The following is a 16,742-nucleotide window of genomic DNA, read 5'->3' as shown; positions in this document are numbered from 1 at the left end:
TTCCACAGAACACCAGCAAGTTTATTGAGTAATTAAGGTAACAGCCATAGAACTTTGCAAATGCGTTTCCACAAAAGTTCTCAGTTACTTGACTGTGAAAAGTGAGTTTTCATTTTAACCAACCCCCTCCCCCAATACTACCAGAAAGCATAAGATTCTCAAGAAAGACTCACAAATCTACTCTGAATTACGGTAGCAATGTTCCAGTCTCAATTAGGTCCTGCTGGGTTCCTGGAGTTGGGAGTGAAATGGCTCTTCAGTGGCTCCCAGCACTTGTGATAGTTCTCATCCAAACACCTGGAGGCCTTGAGTCCCCACTTGGTGACTGCCAGACTTAGAGATGATTCAAACATAAATGCCTGGAGCAAGTGAGGTGGGATGAGAAAAAAAGAAGTGAGATAGACAATAAACACATTTGATTAGATGTCAAGGGAAGGGTATGGGTAGGCAAAAATCTTCCAATAATAAATCGAAGATTTGTGTGCTAGCATGGTGAGGAGAGCAGGCTCAAGCCTGAGTGTGGCTCTGGTCCTACCATTTGTAAGCTGGTGAGACCTGGTGCAAGACTCTTAACTTCTCAGGATCTCAAGTTTTATTCTGTAAAATAAAATTCAGCCCTTAAGATTCACATTTTCTTCATGGTATTATGGAACTAAGTCTGCTAGATCCAAGAGCAGACATGGGAGAATCCTGGGAATATCCGTCTTTTCAGGGCCTTTCCTTACCGTGGCTATGTCCTTGTGAGGAAAGGCATACTCCCCATTTTGCAGAGGAGGAATTAAGGCTGAGAGCTGGGGAATGACTTGCTTAAGGCGACAAGTCATGGCAGACCTAGGATTTGAGCCTGTCTTTTCAGGACACTGACCAAGAGATGGACTTGGAAAAGGAAAAAAAGGGGGAGTGGGGAGGAGAGGGAGGCAAAGGAAATGGTAGGAATGGCTGTAGCACCTTTAAAAGTCATATCTTAGAAGTGTCTGAATGGTGGATATTACACTGTCAGGAAGTTTTTGTTCACAACAGAAAGAATATGCAAATATTCTGTGCATCTTAGACATTCCAGCTTCATCAATGGCTGATTTTTCTTACCCACTGTGGCTTTAAAAACAAAACAAAACCCAAAAACCAAACCCTACAATTCTTATATGCTCACATTTGGAAATTTTAAAAATACAGACAGGCAAAAGGAAAATAATAGAATTATCTTGTGCTACAACCCAAAGCACCCAGATTAATGTTTGGGGTCTAGTATACATTAACTTATTTTTGCTTAAAACAATGTGAATTTGATTATCCCTGCCTGACTTCCTATGACAGCCTTGATGGGAAGACTGCATGAGATCATATGGAAGTGCTATGCAAGTTATACAGTACTATTCAATATGCAGAAAAGGCTTTCGATAAAATTCAGTATATCTTCATGCTAAAAACTCTCAATAAACTAGGCATTGAAAAAAAAACACCTCAAAATAAGAGCCATCTATGACAAACCCACAGCCAACATCATACTGAATAGGGAAAAGCTGAAAGCATTCCCTTTGCAAACCAGTATAAGACAAGGACGCTCTTGCATACCACTCCTATTCAACACAGTCTTAGAAGTCCCGGCAAAGAGCAATCAGGCAAGAGAAAGAAATAAAGCGCATCAAAATAAGAAGAGAGAAAGTCAACCTATCCCTGTTGCAGATGATCTGATTCTATATTTAGAAAACTCCATAGTCTCAGCCCAAAAGCTCCTTCAACTGATAAACAACTTCAGCGAAGTTTCAGGATACAAAATCAGTGTACAAAAATCACTAGCATTCCTATACACCAACAGTCAAGCTGAGAGCCAAATCAGGAATGCAATCCCATTCACAACTGCCACAAAAAGAATAAAATACCTAGGAATACTCCTAACCAGAGAGGTGAAAGGTCTCTACAATGAGAATTACAAACCACTGCTCAAAGATATCAGAGATGACACAAATGGAAAACATTCCATGCTCATGGAAAAGAAGAATCAGTATCATTAAGACGGCCATACTGTCCAAAGCAATGTAAAGATTTGATGCTATTCCTGTCAAAATAGCAATGACATTCCTCACAGAACTACAAAAGACTATTTTAAAATTTGATATGGAACCAAAAAAGAGCCTAAATACCCAAGGCAATCCTAAGCAAAAAGGACAAAGCAGGAGGCATCATGCCGCCCTATTTCAAAGTATACTACAGGGCTACAGTAACCAAAACAGCATAGTAATGGTACAAAAGCAGGCAAATAGACAAATGGAACAGAATAGAGAGCCCAGAAATAAGGCTGCACACCTATATGCTCTGATTTTCAATAAAGCTGACCAAAAAAAAAAAAAAAAAAAAAAAAAAAAGCAATGGGGAAAGGACTTTCTATTCAATAAATGGTATGGTGCTGGGATAACTGGCTAGCCATATGCATGAGATTGAAACTGGACCCCCTCCATATACCATATACAATAATCAACTCCTGATGGATAAATACTTAAATGCAAAACCCAAAACTATAAAAACTCTGGAAGACAATCTAGGCAATACCATTCAGGACATAGGCATGGGCAAAGATTTCATGACAAAAACATTGAAAGCAATTGCAACAAAAGCAGAAATTGACAAATGGGATCTAATTAAACTTAAGAGCTTTTGCACATAAAAGAAACTACCAACAGAATGAGAGAAAATGTTTGCAAATGATACAGCTGACAAATGTCTAATATCCAGCATCCGTAAGGAACTTAAACAAATTTTACAAGAAAAAACAACCCCATTAAAAAGTGGGCAAAGAACATGAACAGATGCTTTTCAAAGGAAGACATATATGCAGTCAACAAGAAAATGAAGAAAAGCTCAGTATCACTTATCATTAGAGAAATGCAAATCAAAACCACATGAGATACCATTTCATACCAGTCTGAATGAATATTATTATTATTATTATTATTATTATTTTTTTTTTTGAGACGGAGTTTCGCTCTTGTTACCCAGGCTGGAGTGCAATGGCGCGATCTCGGCTCACCGCAACCTCCGCCTCCTGGGTTCAGGCAATTCTCCTGCCTCAGCCTCCTGAGTAGCTGGGATTATAGGCACGCACCACCATGCCCAGCTAATTTTTTGTATTTTTAGTAGAGACGGGGTTTCACCATGTTGACCAGGTTGGTCTCGATCTCTCGACCTCGTGATCCACCCGCCTCGGCCTCCCAAAGTGCTGGGATTACAGGCTTGAGCCACCGCGCCCGGCTGAATATTATTAAAAAGCCAAAAAATAACAGATTCTGCCAAGGTTGCAGAGAAAAGGGAACACTTATATACTGTTGGTGGGAATGTAAATTAGTTCAACCACTGTAGATAGCAGTGTGGTGATTCCTCAAAGAGCTAAAAACAGAACTACAATGCTACCCAGCAATCCAATTTCTGGGTATTTACCCAAAGGAATGTAAGTCATTCTACCATAAGGACATATGCATGGAAATGTTTATTGCAGCACTATTATCAATAGCAAAGACATAAAATCAACTTAAATGCTCATCAATGACAGACTAAAGAAAGAAAATGTGGCCCATATATATATATATGTATATACACCATGGAATACTATGCAGCCATAAAAAAGAACAAAATAAAATGTGTTTCTCAGGAACATGATGGAGCTGCAGGCCATTATCCTTAGCAAACCAAGAGGAACAGAAGACCAAATACTGCATGTTCTAACTTCTAAGTGGGAGCTAAATGATGAGAACTCATGGACTCAGAGAGGGGAACAACAGACACTGGTACCTAATTGAGAATAGAGGGTGGGAGGAGGGAGAGAATCAGAAAAAATAACTACTGGGTACTACTTAGTACCGAGTGACAAAATAATCTGTACAATAAACCCCGTGACATGAGTTTACCTATGTAACAAATCTGTACATGTACTCCTGAACCTCAAATAAAAGTTAAAAATAAATACACACATAAATAAAAGAAAAAAATGAATAAGACCTAGCATTTGATAGTGTAAGACAGTGACTATAGTCAATAAAAATTTAATCACACATTTAAAATTAACTGAAAAGAGTATAACTGGATTGTTTTTAACACAAAGGATAAATGCTTGAGGTAACAGATACCCCAGTTATCCTGATGTGATTACTACACATCGCATGCTTGTATCATAAATATACATGCATGTACCCCATAAATATACATACCTACTATGTATCCATAAAAATAATAAATAGTAAGAAAAAATTTTTAAAAGCACTATTCAGATATAAGGATTATTAAGGCCATTCCTATTGTCTCTTTGCTGACTGCTTCTTAAAAGCCTCCCTGTTTGGCTAGAGTAACAAAAGCCCCATCCCAGCTGACTTTGAAGGTGGTATTGTATCAAGTTAATCACTCCAAACAAGAATAAGAATAAGACATATAGATAGATCTAGGTCTGAATTATATAATGGGAAATGGTGAGGAAGACTGAAAGTTAGGTCTAGGTAAAGAGTTGGACCCTCTGCTATCAGGTATTCTGGCTCCCTGATACCCAGGGTCTCCCATCCTAATAGGAGAGCTCTTTCTCACTAGTACTCCAGGCCGTGGACATTATTTAAAGCACTGCTCCTCACAGAAACAGCCCTGTTCTATGCCTCACTGTTGTAAAACACAGCTCCCTCATAACATTGACCACCCAAAGCCAAGTTGGGGCACCAAAGGTTATTGTGTGGCAACTCTGGAATAGCCTCCAGGAATGTACCTCCAGGAGACTTCAGAGGTTATAGCTTAACTGAGACTGCCAAACTGCATCTCATTCAGATGTAGGGTTTCCATAGAGGCCCTTGAAAGGGGAAATAGAGCCAAAGCAAGCAAATGGGACTCTGTACATCCTCCTTTTGCAGAGCAGCTTCACCAACTCTGGCTCCACGGTTGGGACTAAAAGCAAACTGCACTAGACAGATGGACAGATAATGCTCACTGCCTAGGGTAGTTTGCAAGCATGAAGTAAGCAGGTCTGTGCTACAGATTTTAAACCAGGTAGCATTGAAGGCATTTATTTTTAAAAGTAAAGCAAATTTGCATGTGATTTAGCATAAAATTACTCCCTGCGCTCCATAAACACTACCTCAAAGAATGCAAAAATAAAATAAAATCAAGCACTGTGGCCAACTCCAATTGTGTTCAGCCTCAATGTTTACAGCCTGACACAGGAGGAATACAAAACAGGTTTCAAATCCCATCAGTTGCATCCATGCCAAAACAGAGCAAAGGAAAATGAAAAAAACAGCTGAGAATTCCTTCTCACAAGCCCTGACTATAGTGAAGCAAGGGCTTTTGACTCTCTTTGGCTTGAAACATGTGCTGAAGGTGACATCATGCCTCTGCTACTATTGTGGCCCTGGAGGATTACTTCAAAAAGCAAAAGACTCTGAGACATAGCATATGCTCAGGGCTGCATATGGATACAGGAAGAGGGTTCACATAGTACTAATAATATTCCCTTATATTTGAATCATATTGGACAGTCTGTTAGGTTAACTCATAGCCATCTGTTGGGTTCGATACTATAACCATTTTACAGATAGGGAAAATGAAGCACAGAGAAGTTAAGTGACTTGTTCAAGATCACACAGGAACTAAGAGATGGGACTTAAACCCAGAACCCAGATCTGACTCAAATCCAAAGATCTTTCTACACCACCACACCAGAAGTCTAGTATATATACAAGGATGTGTGTTTATACACATGTAAACATACTTATGCAGTCATGTAACTCTCCCCCTTTTGACTTTTCCTCTGTGACTTTGGATAAATAAAAAATGGCCACCCTTTTCAGCAAGAGTGGGGAGTTCAGAGGCTGCTGGAATCTGGCAGTTAACATACTTACCATGGTGCCATCAGCAATCCTCTCAGGTGCCAGCTTGGCCTTGCTGGCCTTCTCAAAGCAGTCAGCATCAGGTCCATGCGGGGTCATTGCGCTGTGCAGACTGCCTCCCCCTGGCAGGAACCCACCTTGCTTTGCCTCATAGTGACCTCGGATGAGTCCCATGAACTCACTCATGCAGTTCCCTGGGAAAGTTGAAGCAGTATTATTTTTATTATCCAAGGCAAGACCAGTAAAATACCAAGACCCCTTACACATTATTTCTGCAGAATTCCAGGAACACAGGAGAAACTAATAAATTTTATAGGATCTATAAAGAATATAGATTGACAGATGAACAATCACAAAGCATTCATAACTGGCATTCTTGGCAGGCACAGCTCTACTCCAAGGGCATGTAGATTATGAGAGGTCTTGAGCTCCACTGTCTGACAGGAATCAGGCTAGATCTAAAGAAAACCAGGGCCCAGAGGATATAACAAAAATTAAAATGCCAGTCATAATAGAGAGTGAATGTTCTGTATCATCTAGCTTGCAAGTCCTGTATCAAAGTTATCTTATCTCCCAGATCAGAACCCTTTCCCAAATAGCTCCACTGTAGGACATGGCAACACCACATTTCTAGTTTCCAATCTAGAAAGCTTAAGTGGTGTGTGTGTGTGTGTGTAGATGGATGGTGATATAATGAAAAGAACCCCAGACTTAAAGTCCATTATCAAATGATAATCCGTGTGAAAAAATCTTGGTATGCGTATAAAACAGACAGTCAATGCTATTTATTGTAACAAATATTACTTTCTATAGCTAAATTTGATATCCTCTTGTCTTTCTGTTCTTCAAAATGTCTTTTGGATTTGTTTTTATTTTTTCTATTTCCATTGATACCCTATTCATAGAGTCCTAAATCTTAACATTGGAAGGGATCCTTACTTCTACTCAATGTAGAAGAAATTTCTTTATCTTTCCTGACTGATTACCTCCTGGGCTCTGCCTAGATGTGAATGGAAGCTGTCTACTCTACAAAGCGTATCATATTATTGAAGAGCTCTGAGTTGTTAGAGAGTTCTTATATTAAATGGAAATTTGCTTTTATATAAGTTAAATTCATTGGTCCTAGTTGTGCTTTCTAGAGTCACACAAAATTTGACTAAAATCACCATGCTTCTACTCTTCCAATCTTACGCTTCTATTGAAATAAAGCTCTTTATTAGAGTAGCAATACAATAGGGCAGGAATTAAAGAAATATAACACCTGAGCAAATATAAGTGCCTTTTCATCTCCAACCACACATCTACTCACTCTTTCATTCAACTATCCTTTTCCCACTTTACCCATCTGCCCATCCATCCAGCATATATAATTAGACACTGTGCTGCATACCGTGAGACAGAGATGAATAAGAAATAGCCTTGAAAGCTACTTAAAAAAGAAATCATTAACAACAAAAGAACCTTTAAAGCTACTCATAGTCTGTCCTGTGACAGTACTGAGAATGCAAACCAAGGACAGAGTAGAGAGATGTGGCAGTGACAACTCTTACAAAATCAAACATTGGACACGATACATGCCTGCCCTTCTGGCTTACATGTGAAGCATAACCAAGTCCCAAATACTTTTATAATTGACTAAGCAGCCACACCCACCCTGCTCCGAAACAGAAAGCTACTACAGGCCCCTACAAAGTGAGTAAGAGTGTTTGAGCTCCTGCTGAAGAGGTGAGACCCAGGTCATAGCTCTACTTGTTTCTCTATGAAGTGAAAATACAGAAAAAGAAGCAAATGTAAGCATAAAGTGTCTGTTTTAAAAACAGTTCTGTTCATGACTTAAATTTGGTGTCACACTCCTTGCTCTAGTATGTGTCCTCAGGGTCACCTTCATTGCTTAATTTTAAGAAGATAGCAAAATAGAATTCAGCTTTGATCTGAATACGAATTTAGAGAGAAATGAGCTTGGTGATGCCATTTCTATATCATTTTCTATATTTCAAAGGACAGTGGGAGGATAGACCTTGCCTTTCTGATTAAAGCTGAATCTATTTGACTAAGGCACATTAAGATGACTGGAGGCAATATTTCTCCAAAAATAATTCTCCATTTTCTCTTATAATAAAGTCACATCAAAGTAGCAAAGATTTTGAGTATTGCCAAAGCAATATTTTTAATATCTCTGGAAAAATAATTTCTAACCTGGAGTTTGATGGTTTTTTCCAACTAACTCAGGATATCTATACCTTTACAAGATCTACCCTGGGGCCAAATTAACTTTGAGAGTCATTAAAAAACTACAGGAGGCATCTCTCAGGTTGTTTCAGGAAGTCTGAACCACAAATAAAAATTAAGGAGTGGTTTGAGAGCCTATAGCACAGTAGCAAACTTGTCTAAATCAGATGACTCTATTATCCCTCTACCTAGGGACAGGGACAAGCCCTAGGCCAGTATTTCTCAACAAGTACTCTGTAAACCTCCTTCATTATAATCCCCTGACTTGCCAATGAAAAATGCAGATTCTGGCTGGGCATGGTGGCTCACATGTGTAATCCCAGCACTTTGGGAAGTCAAGGCGGGCGGATTGCTTGAGTTTAAGGAGTTTGAGACCAGCTGGGCAACATGGTGAGACCCTGTCTGTACTAAAAATCCAAAAAAAAAAAAAAAAAAAAAAAAAAAATGCCTGGTGGTACACAACTGTGGTCCAAGCTACTCAGGAGGATAACTTGAGCCTCAAGGATGGAGGTTGCAGTGAGCTGAGATTGTACTACCTGCACTCCAGCCTGGGTGACAGAGTGAGACCTCATCTCAAAAAGAAGGCAGATTCTGAGGTTCCACCTGAAAGCTAATAAGCTCTTTGGAGGTAAACTCTGAGAATAAACTTTTAAGAAAAGGCTAAGTGATTTTTATATCCCCGAATATTCTCAAAGTGAGGCCCCTAGAATATTAGCATCACCATCACATGGGAACTTGCTAAAAATGTGAATTTTTAGGCCCTATCCTGGATCTACTGAAGCAGAAATTCTGATGATGGGGCCCAGTAATCTGTTTTAACAAGACTTCCAGGTGACTCTGATACATGGTAAAATGTGAGAACCACTACAGGCACACAGACTAACCTCAATAAAAGAACAAGAATGAAACGGTGAATGCTTAAGGAGTAGCATGTGAAGTACAGACTATAAGCCAGGGCAATTTTCTCTCCTTGACAACAGGTTCTCTAAGCCACTAACTTCCAGGAGGAGTCTTTAGTAGGCTTGACATTTTTTAGAAAGGACTTATGATGGTATTTACAAAATAGCTCGTTTCTTTGCAGTGGTAACTGATTATTTTCTTTTCTCTACCATGATGGCATCATCTGAAAAAAGGGATGCTGGCATTTGACCATGGAATGGCCTTCTTCCATCCTGAGGGCCTTCATTCCTGATGCTATAAAATAGCTAAATTGGCCATTCAGTGCACTGTTGTATTCTGTTGAGCCCTGGTACCTGGGAACTGGTATATACGGAGAGGGACCTCATATAAACAGAAGGCCCTGGGGTTTACTAAAGAAGGGAATTTGTTTTCTAGAAAGTTCCAGGTGGAATGCCTCTTACAGTCTTCCCAGAACTCTACGTACAAAAAATGCACACTCCAGGAAATAGAATTGCATATTGACCTTTGGTTGGATTTTCAGCTAGCTATTGCACACTTAAAACTGTCAACCTCATTAAGTACAGCCATGAAGTACTTTATTTATTTTTGTTGATGCATTCACTTATTAAAAAAATATTTATCAGAAGCATGCTATGTATCAGAGACTATGCTAGCCATAGTAGTTAGTAGTCATGAGTGTTTGCTCTGGCATCAGACAGCCTGCAATTAAATCCTGACTCTACACTTGCTGTGAATCCTTGAGAGAGTTACTTAATCCTTGTGTCAGTTTAATCTCCTGAGAAAAGCAGGGGACAATAATACTACCTGTCTCTTACGACTGTTATAAACACTTTGAGTTAGTCTTAAGAACTTATAACAGGGCCATAGAAATTGGCCAATAATTATTAGGTACTACTACTAATAATATTAATAAAACAAAAATAGTAGATTTGTTAGGTCTTATACTAGGGAACAAATGCTCTGCAGAAACTCTTTCCAGAATAGAGTCCTTTCCCTAATATAGGCTGTAGTCTGCTTTGCCCTGCCAAAATAATTGGAGAAGTCACATTTTTCTCTTTCTCTCTCTCTCTGTCTCTCTCCCCCGCCACCCCCACCCCCACCTCTCTCTCAATTTTTCTTTCTCTGGTTGTCTGAACCATACTTAGGTGATAAACTTTCCCAAAACAACAGACTAACTAACAATCTCCCCAGCATTCCCCATCCCCAAAAGGAAACATCCAAAATGTGAGGAAACTTGTTTAGAAGCCTTTCTAACAAGGCTTCTACTTTTTACCAGCCTCTCTGCCTCTTACAGGACAGAGAAACTGGGAACTAGGCTCAGAGTCAATGTATCACTATTGATATAGTTTGAATGTATGTTGCCTCCAAGTCTCATGTTGACATGTAATCCCCAGTATTGGAGGTGGGGCCTGGTGGGAGGTGTTTGGTTAATGGAGGCAGATCTCTCATAAATGGCTTGGTGCCACCATGACAGTTATGAGTGAGTTCCTACTCTGTGAGTTCACATGAGGTTTGGCTGTTCAAAAGAGACTGGGACTTCCTCCTTTCTCTCTTGCTTGCTCTCATCACATGATATGCCAGCTCCTGCCTTGCTTGCCACCATGATTGTGTTTCCTGAGGCCTCATAAGAAGCAGATGCCAGCACCATGCTGCTTATACAGGCTGCATAACCGTGAGCCAAATGAACCTCTTTTCATTACAAATTATGTAGCCTCAGGTATTCCTTTATAGCAACGAAGAATGGAATGACACAACTACCATCTCTCTGAGATTAAAGCTTGGGGATCAGCGCTAGGCCCTGTGAAGCAGGATCCTGAATTCAAGCCAGGGGAAGTGTCCAGAAACAACCTAGGCATTATTCCCAATGTGTAGTGCTCACTGCTTTGTTGTCTCTTTGGCTTGCAAATGTGGCTCAGTAAAAGAGAGACTTACTATGGTAATAAGGAGGCCTGAAGGTCTTATCAGCAACCCCCCATCGTGGTGGGAAGATGACAAAATCAGCGATGGCCACTCCAGGGCGGACAGACTTAGCAGTCAACACTGTGAAAATGGATGGATCCTGTGAACACACAAGGAGAGACTGAATGCACAATGGAAGAGTGGTGACTGGACAATGACACACATTTCATGCACACTTGAACGTGTCTGCAAGTGATAGTCTAATTTCTTTTTATTTACTTTTATTCAACTTTTAATTTCAACTTTTATTTTAGATACAGGGGTACATGTGCAGGCTTGTTACATGGGTATATTGTGTGATGCTGAGGTTTGGGGTAGGAATCTGATATATGGCTTGGCTGTGTCCTCACCCAAATCTCATCCTGAATTATAGTTGCCATAATCCCCACATGTTGTGAGAAGAAACCGGTGGAAGGTAATTGAATCATGAGGGGGAGGTTTTCCCATGCTGTTTTTGTGATAGTGAACAAGTCTCACAAGATCTGATGGTTTTATAAAGGGCAGTTCCCCTACACATGCTCTCTTGATTGCTGCCATGTAAGACATGCCTTTGCTCCTGCTTCATCTTCCACCATGATTGTGAGGTCTCCCCAGCCATATGAAACTGTGAATCCATTAAACCCATTTTTCTTTATAAATTACCCAGTCTCAGGTATTTCTTCATAGCAGTATAAAAACAGACTAATACAGGATCCCATCACCCAGGTAGTGAGCATGGTAGCCAATAGGTAGTTTTTCCACCCTCCCCCTTCTAATAGTCTCCAGTGTCTATTTTTTGCATGTTTATGTCCATGGGTGCTCAATGTTTAGCTCCCACTTATAAGTAAGAACATGCAGTATTTAGTTTTCTAATCCTGCATTAATTTGCTTAGGGTTATGTTTTCCAGATGCATCCATGTTGCTGCAAAGGGACAGCCTAGTCTCTGATCAAACAACAGAAGTCTGGGCTTGTCATCAAGGTTCAGTAATCACTCATGACTTTTTCCTCTTGCTGTGCTTGAAGTGAAATGAATTAACACCAGCTAAAAGGATTCTGAGCTGCTTTTTCACCTTGCTGAGCCTATATTACATGCAAACTATTACCCTGTGGGTCTGAGAATCAATGGTTCCTCAGATCCACAGGGTAATAGGTTGCTTCTCAACATCAGGTCAGGGTGACTAGAGCTGAGATGTGCAGAGAGATGGTAGTCAGAAGGGATGCTCAGCGCAAGGTGGAAATAGAAATTAAAAAAAAAAATCCAAGTTTTGGTGTAGATGTGCTTCTTTTTGGGAGAACACAAAGATTCCAGATTGTATCCATTGGCAGAAAAGTCTGAGAAGTGGTTCACTGCTTTCTTTGTTCGACTTTCCAGTCTAAAATACATCATTTACAACACCAGTCTTCATAGTGGTAGCGTAGAGATGGGACAGGCTGAGGGACAAGATTATGCTTTTTAAAAATTCTTCAGAATTCTTTAGTAAAAAGATTGAGATTCAATTTAATTGAAATTAACAATCATGTTCCCTTTCAGAGGCCATGCAAGAGTCTGGGGATTAAAAGATCATGGGGATTGATTCCCCGCTTATTTAGCATTAATTGGGGGAAGGGGGTGGGCATCTAATTCTCCCTGAAAGGAGCAAGGAAGGCTTCAAAGAGGAGGTGACATTTGAGGTAGGTCTTCAAGAATGAACAGAAAGAAAGAAAAAGAGAGAGAGAAAGAGGAAGGAAGGAAAGAAGGAGCACATGTACTCTTGAACCTAAAATAAAAGTTTACGAGAGAGCGAGAGAGAAAGAGAGAAACCTGCACATGTACCCTTGACCCTAAAATAAAAGTTAATTAAAAAAAAAAGAAAGAAAGGAAGGGAGGGTGGTGGAAGAAAGGAAGGAAGGGAAGGACTGAGGAAGTGGGAAGGGAGGGAAATGACATTTAATCACAGAAAACACATCAAAATGCACAGAGATTTTGTTAAGAGGACAGAAGGCTAAAACCCCAATGCATTGACAAAAGGGAGAGGGGCAAAAGGTGGTACTGGAAAATGAGCCCAGGGACAGATGGTGAACAGCATCAAACACCATGCTTCAGAACTCAGACTTAATCCTAAGCCATGGGAAGCCTGCAAAGGTTTTCTAATGAATGCAGTGGTGGCATGATCAGAACTGAATTTTGGAACAATAACTATAGCAGCAGTACAGAGAAGACTGCACCTGTGTAAATTCAAATAAAAATAAACCCAACCCTTAATGCTGTGAGAGTTAACCTTTCTTCATCTGTCATAGGAAATCGTCTGAAACTATTAAAGCAAAGGCAGTGAGGCACAAATAAAGCTTTATCAGTGTCTCAGGATCCTTTTCCATGAGGTTTGTTTGGGGCCTGATGTCTCACTTTTCTTTTCCCCTTTGCTTTTATTAAGAGTTGCTGCTGTTCAGAGAGATAGTTTGGTTCCCCCAAAGATAAACTGAACTGGCTCAGGATAATCTTTTTGCCTCTTGAGTCTCTGACTTCTGCTCTAATTATCCTTCCAGTCTGTGGGTTAAGTTAATCACTTATGAAGTGGGCTGCAGAATGAACTGCCCCCCGGGATCTCCGAACCAGCACTTTATTAAGTATGAAAGGTCTTGGGGGCCTGCACTGTAGACCAGGGACCTATTTGTGGTCCCCTAACTGACTGAAAAATATGACCAAGTGCATGCTCTAGAATTTCTTTGGTTTAAATTCAAGCACTGAATGTTATGAGTCACTTTAGAAGTGGGCTGTCCGCCCTAACATTGCCAAACACAGCCAGAAATGGAGGCACTGGGGTGAGCAGTCAGAGATAGTAGAGGAGGCTCTGGAGTTGTGAGGTCAGAGACTTCTCCAAATTCATGAAGTTTCTTTCCCCTCATTTCAGCACCGACATTAACACTTGGTTGTTTTGGGGGATAAGTATTTATCCACTTAGTTTGTCAAACACAAGCCAGAGTATTATGAACACTCTGTAGAGAATGAAGCTGTGTTCACAGGGAACATTGAGTATCTGGCTTGGCTCCCCTACTGGCTCTGTTATTTACTCCTTCACTAAAGGACAAATGACTATCTCTCGGGCTTATAACAGTGACATTGGAAATGTTAGATCTGTAATTGTCAGGGGTCTACTGTGGACCCCTCCCACCCAAGGGTTGTCTCATCCCAGGGCCCCTTCACACTTACTGCATGGTCAAAGGCCACCGAGTTGATAACCATGAAATTCTTCAGGTTGTATTTGTAGGGTGTATAATTCCCATGCCAGGCCACAACATTGAATGGGGAGACATCCTAATCACAAAAAGCAGGAAAAGATGATTTTTACTATCTAATGCTTTTGTAGCTGTGATCCCACAGTATGTACTGGGTATACCTCTCTCTTCTTTTGATTTGATTTTGTTCTTCATTTAATTTTACTGTCTTTTGGGAGAAGTATAACCCTGAATCATTTTGTGGTTGTTCCACATGCCCTCCACTTAGCCACTAATCTTTTCTGGTTCATAAGCTGCAGCTGCCTTCTGATCACACACGCAGCAGAAGCACAGCACATTCTCCAAGTATTGCCTTTTCAACAATTTTTAACCTAACCGTGAGGATCTGTAGATGTCAGCAATTCTCAAGCAATCTGGACTACCTTCTGTTTCCTGGAGCAGGCTACCTGCTGTGATGTTTCTCCAGGTAATTTCAGCTTAGAGGGGCTTGCAATAGACACAGTGCCTGGGTTGGTAAGTCCAGGAGAGGGGAGAAAGCCTCTAAGAGTTCCAACTCCAAGAACTTGAGACTTCAGAGAAATCCTAACATAATACTTCTTGGTCCTGTCCTGGGGTAGAAGAGGATCAGTGTTCTGCTATAGGAAGATGGTCTCTTCTGTATCTATCGGCCTGAATGCTCTAAAGATTTTAATGGAGGCACAACTCATAGAGGCATGGTCAGGGTTAACTGGAATGATTGGAAATGTTGAAGCATCTGAGCATAGCAATAGTGGGAAGACACTGCCAGTCCTAGGCATGTGAAATAAGGAGGAAAATATTGTTATAGAACTTCAGCAAGAGCTAGAATTATAAAAAAGGGGGATACCCAGTGGTGTGCTGGTAAATATTTAACAACTAGCACTCTGAAGAAAAATATAAAGCATTGACATAGAGTTTACTGATTTCTAAGGTGTATATAGTCTCACCATGATCATTTTCTAGCTACCAATGTGACATCGCTGAATACAGAGTTGGACAGAAGTGTGCAAATCAGCTTTTGCAAGTCACTATGAATCAGCTCCAGCATACCACTAGAGCTATCCAACAGGAGCTGAGGTCATATGGGGGATGCAGCTACTGCCAGAAACACATTCCTAAACAGGGAGGAAGCAGGGGAAGAAATATCCCAATTGTCTTTCCTCTTGCCTTCCAATTTCCTGTGGGTTGAACACAGCAGAAGCCAGCTGGTCAGGGAGCACAGGTGATACAGTCAACCTCCTAGGACACAGATCATGGCAAAGAGGGAAAATGGATCAATGGGGACTCACACAGAGAGTAACCAGCACAGGGTTCACTTGGAAAGTGCAAACCTTTCTGGAGGAGCTACTGGCTGCTTCTAGAATTGTGGTCCTCTAACAATTATATATAAACAATGATTTGGGGAATATGCTTAAAATGAGTGTAGGTTTCCATCACTATCTCCAGAGGTTATCATTTTTGCAAAGCTAGAGTAGTATCTAAGGATCTGCATTTTAAACAAGCCTCCTTGAGGGTTTCTGATGCAAATAGCCCCCTGAATTTTGAGAGATCCTGACCCAGAGAATGTAAGAATGACAAGGTGTCTGCTTTGACGGTTAATTTCTAAGTGCCAAACTGGTTGACCTCTGCTGGTTGGCATTATCTCTAGATGCTGCGTAAGAAGAATAACATACCTTGGAAAATATAAGGAGTAAGTCAAATAGACAAAATGAAGCAAACAGATAATGCTAAACAGAAGAGATCTTTGGGTTCTTCTTCTTATATGATTATTTTCTTCTCATATATATTCAGCATATTTAATAATATGTTATAGAGTCCATATGACATTGTTATTATTATTATTTATTAATATCTGTGCCTTTGCTTGGTGTCCTGAATTTGCCAGCCTGGTAGTATAAACCAAGCCAAGCTAATTAACGGAATTCTACTTGTTTTGTAGAATGGCCTGTATTTGAAATAGGGTGCTATTGGAGAATATAAATCTTGGCTGATCTGTTGTTAACTCATTTCCTTATGCTGCCCATATATTATGTTTTCCATACCATTTATAGAGACCTGCATATTGCTAAGATTTTCATTGCTTGGTGAGTAGAAAGGGCACAACCTTTGGAGTCAGACAGATATGGGTTCAAATGCCGGCTCTGCCACTTACTGTGACATTGGTAAGCTATTTATCATTACTGGTCTTTTTCATGACTATGAAAGTATCATTGAATATGAGAACTATTTGTCTTATTTGTAGTGCCTTAGTGGTATAACAATGAAAGGATATATGTAAAATTTCTAACATTCGCCTTGGCAATCAGTAAGTGCTCAATCACTATGCATTTCCTCCCCTGCCTGCCAACCCTCTTACCTTACCTGTTTGGCAGCAAACAGCTTGCCCCGGTATTTATTAATGACAGTGTAACCAGCTGGTACTTGGCGATCCTCATACCAGGCAACGGGTATCAAGAAATCACGAGGATTGGCCAAGCCATTGGCCCCTAGAATACAGTAACCCAAAAGTCTTTTAGAAACTTCCAAAACATAGGAAAGATACCCTGTGTTGCATGAAGAGAAAGGCT

The 16,742-nt window shown here is 40.3% G+C and overlaps 1 protein-coding gene across 1 annotated transcript in view; it reads right to left on the bottom strand.

The window, feature by feature from the left end:
* The window catches only part of HGD (homogentisate 1,2-dioxygenase), a 54,215-nt gene continuing 37,473 nt past the window's right edge, over positions 1-16,742 (bottom strand). The window contains exons 10-14 of the mRNA XM_003935401.4: positions 16,537-16,661; positions 14,132-14,236; positions 10,938-11,064; positions 5,868-6,049; positions 1-359 (exon numbers count right to left, since the gene is read on the bottom strand). Of these exons, the coding sequence (XP_003935450.2) occupies positions 210-359; positions 5,868-6,049; positions 10,938-11,064; positions 14,132-14,236; positions 16,537-16,661 (689 nt within the window). The 3' untranslated portion in view covers positions 1-209. The remainder of the gene's footprint in view (positions 360-5,867; positions 6,050-10,937; positions 11,065-14,131; positions 14,237-16,536; positions 16,662-16,742) is intronic.

The sequence above is a fragment of the Saimiri boliviensis genome, chromosome 8 (genome assembly GCF_048565385.1).
Source record: "Saimiri boliviensis isolate mSaiBol1 chromosome 8, mSaiBol1.pri, whole genome shotgun sequence".
Lineage (NCBI taxonomy): Eukaryota > Metazoa > Chordata > Mammalia > Primates > Cebidae > Saimiri > Saimiri boliviensis.
The sequence above is the reverse complement of the archived record's forward strand: the minus strand, read 5'-3'. Positions and strand labels throughout refer to the sequence as shown.